Here is a 14,900-nt window from a genome sequence, read left to right on the forward strand (position 1 = left end):
TTCTCCTTTCCCTCCAAGTTGTTGTAATTGAAGTTGTTGTAATTGGTGTTGCTTAAAACAAACCAAAGACTCCAGGACTCGCTCCTCACATCTCTCCTGACGTAGCCCTTGGCAGGAAGATGTGGTTTAGCCTCAGTAGATAACAGCTTTCATAAAAAATTCACTATTTTTTAAAATTGTTAAACATCTGCAGTTTCTCCCCAATTCCCCTTTCTTCCCTGGTTTCTGTTGTTTCCTCGTTTCTGATTTCACAAGACTCCAGAAATCCCCTCCTTGTCCAATGTAGGCCTTTCCAATATCATGCCCAGATTTCAAAACCTACCCCCTTTCTCCTTCAAAACCTTTAGTTCCCAGTGACTTAAGCAGTAATTCATACAAAGGTGTGAATGGCTGCTCTAAATTTCCCCAGCGTATTTGTAAGTACGTGCACGTTTTAAAAAGGAGGTCTTGAGATTTTAAACATGATTGCAACATTTATAGAGTTTCAGGCACAGAGGTGGAGCATTTTGAGGAGCACATCAGGGAGAATAAATGTAGGGGTAGAGGAATGAATCTCTTGTTCACACACACAAACACACACACACACACGCAATGCCTTCTATGGCCCTCAGAGCAATCCCAAATCCATGGGGCTGGCTGTGTTCTTATTAGAAAATCAGGTGAACTTGCAGATTTTCTCACATTCTTCTTTGTTCGCAAAGTTGTTGTCGTTGCCTCTGCAGCCTCCGTAAACAAATGACTCACATTCACCAGCTTCAGAGTTGAAAAACCATCGGTTAAAGTAGGCTCGACAAACGCCCTTTTCCATAGGAAAAGTGCATACTTTTGGGAGGAGATCCTTGATACTGCCTGAAGAGAGAAAGTGGTTGAAGGAGACCAAACCCATCACCTTCCCCTAGTTTGCCTCATATGCCAGGAGCTGTGACAGCCCTGGGTACAATTGTGAGACCATCCATGATGGCTGTGCTCTGTACCTCTTTCTACCCACCCATGGCCTGATCTGTCTACACAGAAGTTGATATTTTCACTTCTGAGGGTAGCCTGATGTGGTGAGAATCACAGGCTTAAAAATCCAACTCAAGTGGATTGAGGTCCTAGCGCAGTCGCTTGCTACTGTGTGATGTTGTATAAGCCGGACTTCTTCAAGTCTCCATTTCTTCATTTGTAAAACCAAGGTGTTGAACTCCATCATCTCTGAGTGCCCTTTGAGATCTGATTTTACAGGATTTGTTCAGAAAGACCCTCAGGTTCCTACCTGCTGTCTCATAATCAATTCTAGAATTGATATCCTATGATAGAAAGAGGATAGGCTTTGAATCTAAGAGCAGGCTTCAAACTTGTCTGTTATCTTCTAGCTATGTGATCTTGGACAAATGACTCATCTCATTGACACTCAGTTTCCTTCATTGCAAAAATGCAGGTGTAATATCCACATTTTTTGTTTATTGAAGGGTTAGAGATGATCAGTGAAAAGCATTGATAAGTAGAAAATAAATCAATAAATAGTAGCTGCTCTTAATCATTCTATTTCTTAACCAAGAAGATTCTTGATAAGAGGGACCTCCTTGTACTCATTTCTGCAGCCTTAGTGCCTAACACAGGCCTAGTTCTTAGCTCTCAGCAAATATTTGTGACTAGAAAATCGCCGCTGCCACCACCACCACCCCTGCCTCCCCCGCCCCCGAGCTCCTCTGGGCAGGATTAAAAATTTCTTTGTAACCCCCTTTATGTATCTGTCACCATCTGGGCAGTTTTACTCTTCATGGTAGCTAATAGAACTTCCAACATTACATGAAGAAACTAAGGCCAAAGAAATGAGATACCTGTCCTAATGTCATGCTGGGAAGCAGTAGGACCAAGGATCAAACCCAGCGTTGTTCAACTAGAAGGGCTTGTAGGTTCTCCATCCATCTTGGTTGTTGTAAAATGAGTGAATGGACAGATGAATGATCACACCTGTGGTGGAACTTCAGGCAGCAGCCTAAGGCTTGGAAAGGTTCAGGCTCTGTCTTATCCTCCTACCTGCAAGGCTGACGCTAAGGGTGAAGGAGAATGGGAAGGAGGTAGAATAGCTTGTCCAGTCAAAGTGGGAGGTGAAGGGGCAGGTTGGCATATTCTTAAGAAATCCTAGTCACAGCAGCATCGGCCCTTAGACCCTTACAGGTGACTCTGTAGGGACTGGAGTCCTATCTGCTCTTAATTTTCTCAGCTCTTCCATTCCATCTTTCTAAGGCTTCTCTGCTCTTCCATTCCATTAAACCAAAGGAACATCACTTAACTTGTTTCTTTTTTATGTAAAGCAGGTAATGACGCCATGCGTGTGTATGTGTGTGTGTTTTGAGTGTGACAGAAGCTGTTCTGAGTGCTTTACAATAATCTATTAAAAGCTATGTTATGCTGAGAGCTTGACATATATCAGACTATTTGATTAATAAAGCAGAAAAGATGATTAACCTTTTTTACAGAAGAAGAGACTGATGCTCAGAGAGGCTAAATGATGTTCCTGAGGCACAGAGTTTGTAAGTAGAGGAGCCAGGGTCAGAACCCAGGTGTGTGTGACTCCAGGTGTGCTCATCCTGTAAACCACTACATTCGTCTTACTTAGGCAGACGTTTTCAAACTTAAGCGTGCATCAGAATCATCTGGAAGGCTCATTAGAAAGACTCACCCCCAGAGTTTCTGATAAGGTGGGACTGGGAACTAGTATGTTTTCAGTTGATGCTGCTGCTGCTGCCGTTGGACTAGGGGACAAAGTTTGAGAACCACTCGTCTATAGAGTCATTGGGAGGTTTAGGGTTCCACTTATATCTAAGAATCTATCATTAATAGCTCCATGTACATATATGCAGAGAACTATCCTTGCACGTACAAGGATGGTCACTGGTACGCTGGCAGCGATAATCTCCAGAAGGTAAGATTTCGATAACTTTTTACTTTCTTATCCTTTGGTGTATTCTAATTTGCATTTTTATATAGGGAATCCTACTAGCTGCTTAAAAATCTTGGGAACTGCTGCCTACTGTCCCCATTTCCAGCAGATTATCTTAGATATAACTGCACTTCATCTCCCCACCTCCATTTGCAGATTCCAAGCTTGCACAGAGAAAGTGGTCCAGGAAGGACCCTTTTCTGACAAGTGCATCTAACTTGGCTAAGTCCCTTACCCTCAAATTCTGGCTCTGATCTCCCTTTCTCAACCTCTCCTTGCCCCACTCCAGACATTGAAGGCCCCCTTTCCTACTTTACTTATTTTATTTTCTATAGCACTTTGATCATCTATCATGTGTATTAGCTATTGAATGTGTCTCTCTCATTAGAATTTTAATTTCACAAAGGCAGGGTCTTAGGCTCCTTGCTTTAACCTCAGCACCTAGCACAGTGCCTGGCACATACTATGTGCCCAACATATATCTGATAAAGTGAGTTGAATTGAATTGACTCTCAATCTGGTAAGGTAAGAAATGGGCTCTCTTTATGCTGCACTGCCTCCCCTACCCCCCAACCCCAGCCTGATTCCCAGCCTACTCTTTGAGATCCCACATTTCATACCAACCTTGTCTTAGTTCTGATCGAAGCTCTTGGCAGAGAGTGAGAATCAGGAGAAACGAGAGAGAGACCCGAAGCTGCATGGTGCCACTCAGCCAGTGGCTCAGCCTGGGGTTGCCATTTTAGGGAGAAAAGACCAAGGGGAGGAGCCTGACCCCACATCCAGCTCATTCACCCTGAACTCGGGCTTTTCATGGAGCTGGGCTGCCTCTGGAACAGAGTGTCCAGCCAAAGAACAGCTCTGCCTTTCTCCTCCTGGCCTTATCTGATCTGGCCACCCAGGCTACTTTGGTACCACTTCAGGGTGGAAGCCCCTTTCACAATAATAAAAGGATAGCAACCATTTTTGAGTACCTTTTCTTTTCCAGGCATCATACAAAATGCTCTTCACACATTGCTTCCCTTAAGTCTACACAGGAATCCCACAACACTTAGAACTCCCATTTTGTAGGTGAGAGGAGATTATGCTACTTTGATCATTGTTACCTGGACAGCAAGTTTCAGAGCCAAGACTGAGACCCCGGTCTGTCTGCTCCAATGCCCTGGTATCACTCATTCATTCAACAAAGATTCATCGAGTATCCACACAGCACCAGGCAAAGTTTTAGATGCTGTCCCCATTCCATCTGGGTGCTCCCAGAAAATTGTGGGAACAACACACACAAGCACATTGGAAGTCAGAAACAGTCACCTACTTTGAGGAGGAGCAGACTCAGTATATTTTAATAGAAATATCAAAAGCACCATGTAGAAGGAGGGTCCAGCTTGTCTGGTTCAGAGGGTCATGCTATCTAGAGACACACCCCAGAATCCAGCACATTCCCACCTGTCTTCTTTCCTTGATTCTCTGGAGATCCAACTTTTTTGAAAGACAAAGCCAGCCTGCTTTAGTGAGAGTTAGTGAGCCTCAGATTTAAAATCTGGGGTTGTGTTGGGTCCAGCTATTGTTTTTCAAAAAGCACTCTATCATATATTTATTTATTATTATTTATTTTTTAATTGAGAAATATAAGTTGTATAAAGGCAGTCCCCAATTTACAATGGTTTGACTTACACTGTTTGACTTTATGATAGTGCAAAAGCAATGCACAGTTGGTAACAACAGTTCTTTGAGTACACATACAACCTTTCTGTGTTCACTTTTAGTACAGTATTCAATAAATTACATGAGATATTCAACACTTCATTATAAAAGGGCTTTGTGTTAGATGATTTTACCCAACTGTAGGCTCATGTAAATGTTCTGAGCAAGTTTAAGGTAGGTGAGGCTAAGCTATGATGTTTGGTAAGTTAGGTGTATTAAATGCATTTCAACTTCTGATATTTTCTACTTATGATGGGTTTATTCAGCTATAATACCATCATAAGTTGAGGAGCATTATATAATTATGATGTAAAGTATGTTTTGAAATATATATGTGTATGTGTATTTATATATATATACACCACCACCTTTCCAATAGTTCCCACCCCCCAGCCCCTGCCACATGTAAGTGAGATCACGTGGTACTTCTTTCTCTGCCTGTTGATTCAAGTCTAGCTGCTCTTGAGCTGGGCAAGTTATTTAACCTCCTCCAGCCTCAGTTTTCTCATCTATAAATTGGGGTTGATTATGTTACTTTATCATACTTTCCCAGAACTGGTACGAGTGTTCAATAAATATTCAGATGTCTCACACATTGTGAATGCACACACAGGCACATGCCCTTTGCAAGGTGTGTGTGTGTGTGTGTGTGTGTGTGTGTGTGTGTTTGTGTGTGTGTGTGGCAATGACACTTTTTTGAAAATGGGGGTGCCAACTGGATCAGCATCATACTTAGTTCCTACAAAATGTTTTCCCCACCTTTGCACGTTAGTTGTAGCTTTCCTTCTGTTTAAATTTCCTGGAGTCATGATACTCATTCCTTGGCCATTGCTTTCTCTAACTATAGTTTATACAATTATTGGTCAACCCTCTCATTATCTGTTGATCTTTACTGTTTACTCCACATTTATTCCCTTGACGGCACCTCTGAAGCCTACATTTCAACATCTTTGTGGTACAACTTCTTTTGCACCTTGAGGAGTCCACCAGCATTATCCTTGATATCTCCTTTCTTAGCCCTCTTGGGTGATCAAATCTGTTCATCAGAAAACAAAATAACAGTAGAAGGAAGAAATGAATAGACTGTCACTTGTCATTCAGGCAGAGGAAAGGTAGGGATGCCTATCGATGCTCCTTGGCTGAGAGCTTCCTACAGTGCTGCCTCCTCAGGGGCAATGGATCAGGAAGTGAGAAGCTGCCTTTAAACATACTATTCAGGAGAGCAGGGGAGGCAGTGATACTGCCCCCAAGGATACTTGACAATGTCTACAGACATTTTTGATTGATTGTCGCAACTCCAAGGTGGGGGCACCTGCTAGCTGCTAGTATGTTGAGGCAGAGATGTTGCTAAACATACTTTAATGCTCAGGACAGCCCTCACATTTGGCATCAAACGTTAATCATGTCAAGGTTAGGAAACCCTGCAGAAGAGCAATAGATATAAACAGTTTTTTAAAAAAAAAATTATATTTCCAACATTAACAGCATGATAAGGATCCAGTGCAGTGAGGGGCTTGATGAGGTGTGCCTGCACTTGCTTGGCCAAACAGCCCTCCTGGGCAGTTGCAACAGGACCTGGCCCTTGAAAAGCAGGCATTCTGTACTCAGGTTGCCCTGGGGATCTTTGGTCATGACTCAGTGAATTGGCTTTTTCTCAGGAGATCTGGGTGGTAGTGTTACTGTAATTCCAGAGAGGGGAGGACAAGTGTAAGATTTATTAAAAACATGTTAGAGCAGCTAGAAGGCAGCCCTAGCTAGTTATCCAGCACTTATAATCATCACAGAAATCTTACCAGCCCTATGTCACCCATATGCATATGCATGTATGTGAAAAATCATTCCTTTTTTTTTTTGAGATGGAGTCTCACTCTGCCACCCAGGCTGGAGTCAGTGGTGTAATCTTGGCTCACCGCAACCCCTGCCTCCCAGGTTCAAGCAATTCTCCTGCCTCAGGCTTCCAAGTAGCTAGGACTACAGGCACGTGCCCCCATGCCCGGCTCATTTTTGTATTTTTAGTGGAGACGGGGATTCAACATGTTGGCCAGGATGGTCTTGATCTCCTGACCTCGTGATCCACCTGCCTTGGCCTCCCAAAGTGCTGGAACTACAGGCATGAGCCACTGTACCTAGCCCCATTACATTATTATTTTTTTAATTTAATAAATTCAGGAGACACGTTTACAGGTTTGTTACATGGACATATTGCATAGTGGTGAAGCCTGGGCCTGAGAATGAACACTGTACACTGTAGATAATATTTTAAGCCCTCTCCCTTTCCAATTAACTTCCTTTTTTTTTTTTTCTAAGAAGGAGTCTCATTCTGTTGCCCAGTTTATAGTGCAGTTATGCAATCTGCAGCCTCCGCCCCCAGGTTCAAGCGATTCTCCTGCCTCAGCCTCCTGAGTAGCTGGGATTATGGATGTGCACCACCATGCCTGTCTAATTTTTGTATTTTTAGTAGAGATGGAGTTTCACTATGTTGTCCAGGCTGGTCTCGAACTCATGACCTGAAGTGATCTGCCGTCTTGGCCTCCCAAAGTGCTGGGATTACCAGCATGAATCACCATGCCCAGCCCCAGTTAACTTACTTTTGATTGAGACCCATTAATTTGGCTGGTTTAAGGATGGAGGAAGTAAATAAGGGTGGAATTTTGAAAGAATAAAGTTTCACCCTTCAGGTTCTAACCTCCAAATGACCTTTCTCTTTTCTAGAAGGAAGAAGGGAACTAACAGCTTATGAGCACAATATGTCGGGCAATTAATTTAATTCCAGTAAAACATAGTAACTTTGCACCAATATAGCTCTATTTCCTGCCCCTCCTTTGTGCTTTTATTGTTATATATATTACATTTATATACATTTATATATACACTACTATAATATATAAAAATGTAATATATATAAATATATGTATTATAGTATATTATATATTTTTATATTTATATTTAAATATGTATATTTATATATAAATATATATTATGGTAGTTTTATAATATATATAAATGTAATATGTATAACATATATAACTTCTAAGGAAACATAAGTTAAGATCATTCCTACCTGTGGATCCAAATTACCATCTAGTCTCATATCCATTCAGCCTTAAGGACAAAGTTTAGTCTGAGAGAAGCATCATCTCCTCTCAGTTTTTATTTATATGAGAAAGCCTTTATTTAGTCTATATTTTCTTTAATTCAAATTTTTATTGAGATAATTATAAATTCACATACCGGTGTAAGAAATAATATGGTTTCCCCTAATGGACATTTTGAAATGTTTCCCTAGTTTCCCCTACTGGTAATGTTTGGAAAAACTGTAGTATAATACCACAATTGGGATACATATGTACATAAATAAATTCTTTTTACTATAAGGAATTGACTCACATGATTATGAAAGCTGAGAAGTCCAAGATCTGCAGTTACAAAGGTGTAGACCAAGGAAAACCAATGGCACAGCTGCAGTACAAGTTCTTAGGATTAAGAACTGGGAGAGCCAATGATGCAAGCTCCAGTCTGAATCTGAGGGTCTGAGAACCAGGAGAGCCGATGGCGTAAGTTTTAGTTCAAGTCTGAGTGTAGAGAAACCAGTGTTTGAGCTTGAAAGCAGTTAGGCAGAAAAATATATATTTCTTACTCAGACTTTTATTTCATTCAGGCCTCCAACAGACTGGTTGACGCCCATCCATGCTGGGGAGAGCAATCTGCTTTACTCAGTCTACCAATTCTAATGTCAATGTCACCCAAAAACACCCACACAGACACACCCAAAGAGAACATTTAAATATCTGGGCACCCCATGGCCCAGACAAGATGATACATAAAATCAACCATCATAAGTCCATTCTTTGTCAACCTGGCACCCATGCACATCTCCTTAGACTATACTTAATCATAAAATAAAGTCTATTACAAGATTATAATCCCACCTACCGTGATAAAATTATCCAGCAGACAATGGAAATACACCAACCCCTTCCCCAAAGAGAATATAAAGTTTTTGAGTGACATTTACTCTTCTTGATATCTTGTAGCTTAAAATTCTATGCTGTAAAATGAACAATACTTAAGTACTATGATATAAAGTCAATATATCTTATGTTGCATAATAAGGAAATTGGAGAGGGAAGAAAACAAAGATATTTGCTTAATACACACCCACATTCATAACAAAATAAGGAGGAATACTCATGACAATTACAGTTTTTGTTTCCGTAATGGTCACATGGTCATAGCTGGTATTTATAACTACTTTTCCCCACTACCCATTCTGTATTGCCTTTGCCTTCAGCAAGCACCTCAGCTGGTCATTGTTCTTTACCTGAGGAAGTGACCCAAAACCTTCATTCCTAAAGGGTTTGGGCCATTTGCTAATGGTCTTGCCTGGGTTCCATTGGCCTTAATCAATTGAGTTGCCCCAATGAATCTCCTGTATTCCAGACACACTCTTCCTTTACCTCTATTGTGCATTACTTCAATTTCTCCCTTGGTAGTCTGGACCAATTACCCCAGCCAACATGGTAATGCCTTTCTATGCCTACTGATTCAGAAGGAGGAGGAGCCCAAAGTGGCCAGGCGACAGTCTTAACTTCCAGTTCAGTGGAACAATTGTTGGTTCTCCTTGTAAAAGCATGTGTCCTTTTGGAACTAAGACTTCTAGGGAAGCATAGGATAAGATCATGGGAATAGGAAGCAAAATTTTTACTAGTGGGTCACCAGGGATAATAGTGAGTAATGCCCACTCCCATTTCCACCCTTTTATCCCTGGGCACATAAATCTTGACTATGGGAGAAAGGGCACCATATATTGGAGGCTGATTCAGAGCATATACAGCCTGCAGGAAAAATTTGCCCCCGTCCTGCAAGGTGCTATCAAACCAGCTGCTTCAGGATGCTGGAAATATAATAAGATCAGTGAATTCCATGAACACAGGCCTATTGCTGTAATTTTTTTTTTTACTGTGATGTCAGTTCCTTGAAAAGAAACAACACTGTGTGAAATACTATGACAGTGGATAAGGCATTCCATTAGTCCTCAGATGGTATTTCTGACAGAAGCTTTTCCACACAGGGAGGGTAGATTAATGTCCAGAGTAAGTGTCTATTCTAGTAAGAATAAAACACCGACCCTTCCCTGATGGAAGTGGTCCTTATCTATTGTCTTACTTTCCTCTCTCCCTCTCTCCCCACCTGCTTTCCCATGCCCATACTCTGCCCATCAATATTTTTTAAAAGCTCCCCAGATGATTCTAAATTTAGCCCAGGATTAACAAGGATTCTCCTTTGACTTTCACATATAATAATAACCCACTAGAGGAAGTTTTGCCTCTCATCTTCCCAATCCTGGGCTTAGTGGGATTGGTGGTCTTAGTGCTCAAGAAAGGAATGCTTCCACAGGAAAATACGGTCAGGATTTTGCTACATGAAGAGCAAACACTGCCCCTTGGATATTTTGGGCTCTTCATACCACTTAATCAAAAGAGAGAAAAGGGAGGGTGTCACTGCACCAGATGGATGGTTAATCCTGATAACCAAGGGGAAATTGGGTTGCTTCTGTAAACTGGAGGTAAGGAAGCTTGTCTGTGTACTAGTTCTCCTGAGAAACAGAGCCAATATATGAGTGTGTGTGTAATTGGCTCATGCAATTATGAAGGCTGGATGCTGAAAATTCCCATGATCTGTAACCTCCAAACTGGAGACCCAGGAAAGTTGGAAGTTGGTGGTGTACTTTAGTCCAAGTCTGAAGACCTGAGACTAGGGGGGATGATAGTGTAAATCCTTGTTCAAGGGCAGGAGAAGATGACATGAGATGTCCCAGTTCAAGAAATGAGGCAGAAAGACAGAAGACAAATTTTTCTTTTCTCCATCTTCTGTTTATTCAGGGATCAATGGATTGGATGATGCCCACCCACATTCAGGAAGGTTGTCCACTTTACTAAATCCACCGATTCAAATGCTCATCTCATCCAGAAACACCCTCACAGACAAACCCAGACATGATGTTTAATCTGGGCATTTTGTTGCCCAGTCAAGTTGATGCGTAAGATTAACCATCACAACCTAGAACCCAAGGGATTCATTGGCATTTCTTAGAACTCCTCTGTCCAATAGCCTTGATCAATGAAAAACTGTGGGAATCTCATAAAGGAAAGATTGTGAAGTGCTCAGACTTCACAGGAATGAAAGTTCGGATCACCTCATCAAGTGAAGCACTCCATGTAACTGGCAGAAGGTAAAGGAACCATAGAAAGGATACCAGGAGAAGGCACCTATGATTATCAACTTGAGCTTCACGACCAGCCACACAGGTGGGGTCTGTAGTTGCTGTTTTATGTTAGGTGTTTCTTTCCTCCTTTCTTCCACAATTGATGATGAGGAACATTGGTGATGGCTAGCATTTTAGTTTTTGGGCATGTGACCAAATGACACTCCCATTTAGTGACCAGGGAGACTCATGCAACCCCATGATGGGAAATGAACTTTTCAGGCAGATGGAACTCAAGAGTGAATGTTGAGGGATGGATTTGGATTTCTTTCTTTCCCCTTTTGGACCTACTCACCCCCTCTTCTGTGCCCTGTTTTATACCTCAGAAAACCAAATGTATGGGTTGGATCAATGGTTGTCTTGCTCTTTGGCTTCTGCTTGGAACGAGCCCATGGGGCACAGAAGGGGATTAGATGAAATAATGGGACGAAGGTTTGGGCATTTATTCCCCAGCTCCCTCTGGTATGTCTCCACAGTCTGCATGGACGCCTTAACTTGCTCCTTTCAGCAGACCCCTTCCATATAGATCTCTGTTTCAGTAACCAGTCTTTCCCCTTGCTCCTTCACATTAAGAGGGGTTTTATTATATGACGCATTTTCATTCATTCAACAAATATCCATTGAGGACCTCTCCTGTGTCAGGAACTTGTAAGAAAAAGGCACAACCCTTTCTCCTTATAGAGTCGAACATCTAGAGGGGGGAGAAACATTGAATAATGTCACAATTAAATATATATCTGCAGATTATAACAAAGGCTATGACAGAGAAGTACAAGATCTGTGATGAAGATTTGAGGTGAAGGGAATCCACACATGTGGACCAGCACATGTGAGTGCTTTGGGGCAGTAAGGATCTCAGTGCATTTAAGAAACTGAAATGAGACCAGCAAGGCTGACACAGTAGATGAGGGGAGAGAAGCATGACTTGACAAGGTTTCTCAGTGAATTAGGGGAGAGAGTTGTGGGAAAAATAGGAGACTCCTTAGACATAAAAAATAAAGTACATTGGAGCTAAACATACATCTCCATGTCCTTTTTTAACTTTACTGCTGAATCGAAAGAACATGGAGGATGTGCTCATTTTGCTTGATGAATTAATATACTAAAGTAGGCAGTAAGGAGGAAATCAATAGCAGGGAGAGAAAATTGTGCAAAAGGACAGAAATGAATCAGGAATGATGCACTCTCTACTGGACAATACTTAGCAGAAATGGCAAATTAAGAAGGATGGGTCCTTAGAACAAAAATTAATAGCAGAAGGAAGCAAGAATATGCAAAGTTTTGATAAATCAGAAGTGACGTGACCTACATTTAATAATACTTTTCAGGAATGTGATATTAAGTCAGGAGTATTAGACCAGTAGTTCCTCAACTTACATGACGTCAGAATTACCTTGGATCTAATAAAATCATGTTGTACACTTTAAATATACACAGTAAAAAAAAAATTTAAAGAACGTTATATGTAATTTACAAAAAGAATTACCTTGGGAGCTCTATTTATTTATAAAATCTAGTTTTTTTGGGAAGGCTCTAGAATCTGAATTCTTGGTGTACTGGTACTAGTGAGCTAAAGCTTTAGGTGATTTGGCTAAAAAAGAGAAATCTTTGGCTTATCAATGGTAGACAATGTATTAAACAAGTACTGAAATGCATGCCCATTTTCTTCAGAGTCTATTGTTATTGTACGGCATCCGAGATATCTTAGGACAGCCCAGATAGCAGTGCTTGTTGATTTTGTAATGTAAAGGTTACTGAAATTTCTCTCCAAACACAAAACCCAGGTCTCAATGACAGTTATGTAGGCTCAGTTCTACCTTCCCCATGTTTCAGCTGTGGAGTGCAGCTGGCCTGACAAGAGGCAGGTGCTGACTATTGTAAATAGTGCCGCAACAAACATACGTGTGCATGTGTCTTTATAAAAGAATGATTTATAATCCTTTGGGTATAGACACAGCAATGCCTGTCAGGGGGTGGACAGGGGTTAGGGGAAGGATAGCGGGGGTGGGGGGCTAGGGGAGGGATAGCGTTAGGAGAAATACCTAACGTAGATGCTGTGAGGGTGGATGAGGCAGACCCCCATGGCATGTGTATACCTATGTAACAAACTTGCATGTTCTGCACATGTACCCCAGAACTGAAAGTATAATAAAAATAAAAATACAACATAAAATTTTAAAAAGAGGCAGGTGCTGGCAACGGCTTGGATCCACAGGTCTTCCTGAAAGGTGTGTGTTCTACAGTGTTTTGCTGGATATCCTGTTGTTCTGAGTAAGACAAGTTCCGCAGCCCTCATTGCCACCACCACTGATATCTTTATGAAAGTCCCTGGGGTTGGGGGGATGAGAGCCAAGGAAGTGCCATGGGCCAGTCTGTGGTGGGGGAAACAGTTACCCCTCCTGTCTCTGGATGCTTCTGGCTCTTCAAGCCAGCTGCACAGTAACTCCTCAGAGATACCAGCTGGCCATGCCTCCCCACCCAGTAGACCAAAAGCACCATTTGATTCCTCAGAGGTCTGAACACTGGCTGCAGAAATTTTAGAAGAGACAGTGCCAGCCACACAGTTCTCACCTCTCTGTCCCAACACAGAGGTATGCCTGGGTCCCTTGTCTTAACTCCTGGGTTCTGGTAACCCCAAATCTCTTATTCTCCCAAACCTAGGACTGAGGAATGTCTCAGCTTCTCCTCCTTTTTGCCTTTTCCCCTAATACTCATGTAACCAGTTAACTCATGTATTAAATCCTCCCTGAGTGAGAGCTTGGCTCTTTCAGCTCTTGTAGTGGGAATACTGGTTTTAACTCCCACCAAGACTTCACTAGTAGGAAGTCCTAATAGGAATTAGATTTAGATACTGAATATTAAAAATCAAAATCACAAATAGCCACTATAACCATCCTGATTTCCAACTAGTCTGTGGGATCTGGCAACACTTTGCCGCACTTGAGATCTGGTTAGCCCAGTTTCATTACTCACTTGCTGTGTGATTTTAAAGTCCATTTCCCCTACTAGAAGCTTCCATTTGTACGTGTGTTTTTAAAAAGAGAGGGATTGGGGCTCCTGGAATTTTCTAGTCCCCTTGGCTTAGACATTCCCTGAGTTTCCAAACCATGTAAGCTTCCTCTGGGCATTTCTGGCTCTGGAGGCAGCTCCAAAGAGAGAATAAGAAGGAGAGGAAGACGAGGTCCTGGATATGCATGGTACCGTGGGAAACACCTGAAGATTCCACTTGAGATGTCTTCTGGAATCTAATGGACAGAGTCATGAGCAAACAGTCAGTGATAAAGAGACCCAACATTCCAGCCCCACTGAGGTCTTGCAAGGCAGGGATTCTCTGTGCTCAGCCCTGAGGGCTCCGATTTCATTTTGTGAGCAGAGCAGCGAGCAAACACTGTCCACCACACGGCACATTCTGAACATTTCCAAGGGCCTCTTTGGTCCATGGGTGTCAGGGACGGAATGATTCTGTTCCATTCATTCATGTATGTCAACCCCAATCAAGGATTGAAGATTGCCAGTGAGATGGACAGGCACCAGGTGTTTATCAGATTTGGCAAAGTTCTTGAGCTGCCATATTTTTTCAAATTTGGAAGTACTCTTTGACATCATTAGTCCATCATCTTCATCTTAGAAATGTAAACCCGAGGCCCCAGGAGGAGCATCCCCCCGTCCTATTTTGTTCCAACCACAGCATACATTCGATCAGGGTTAAAGTTGGGATTCAAATTTGGATCTCTTTATTCCCAGACATGTGCATCATAGGATGCAGACCAGTGATGACTGGTTAGTAATTTGGTCTGGATCTTAAGGATGCACGGGACTAGGATAGGCTTCCCAGGAGAAGAGACCAATTCTCACAGAGGTATGGAGGCAACAGCAAATTTCAACATAGGGAGATGCAACACATAGGGACAATGTGGCTGGACAGACACTTTGCAAAACTGCCAAATTAGCAGCGTTTTCAGGGTCTTCATCACAACCCTGACTTTCACTTTTTTTTTTTTTTTT

General features: G+C 41.9%; 1 protein-coding gene across 1 annotated transcript; it reads right to left on the reverse strand.

Moving 5' to 3' along the window:
• Nucleotides 1-460: 460 nt before the first annotated feature.
• Nucleotides 461-3,639, reverse strand: SPINT3 (serine peptidase inhibitor, Kunitz type 3). Its single transcript, XM_017541233.1, has 2 exons — nt 3,554-3,639; nt 461-849 (listed from the first exon to the last, which is right to left on the reverse strand). Exons 1-2 carry the CDS (start codon nt 3,627-3,629, stop codon nt 656-658), a joined length of 270 nt encoding a protein of 89 aa, XP_017396722.1. The 5' UTR covers nt 3,630-3,639; the 3' UTR covers nt 461-655.
• Between the last annotated feature and the right edge of the window lie 11,261 nt (nt 3,640-14,900).

This window comes from Cebus imitator, unplaced genomic scaffold (assembly GCF_001604975.1).
Source record: "Cebus imitator isolate Cc_AM_T3 unplaced genomic scaffold, Cebus_imitator-1.0 Scaffold132, whole genome shotgun sequence".
Lineage (NCBI taxonomy): Eukaryota > Metazoa > Chordata > Mammalia > Primates > Cebidae > Cebus > Cebus imitator.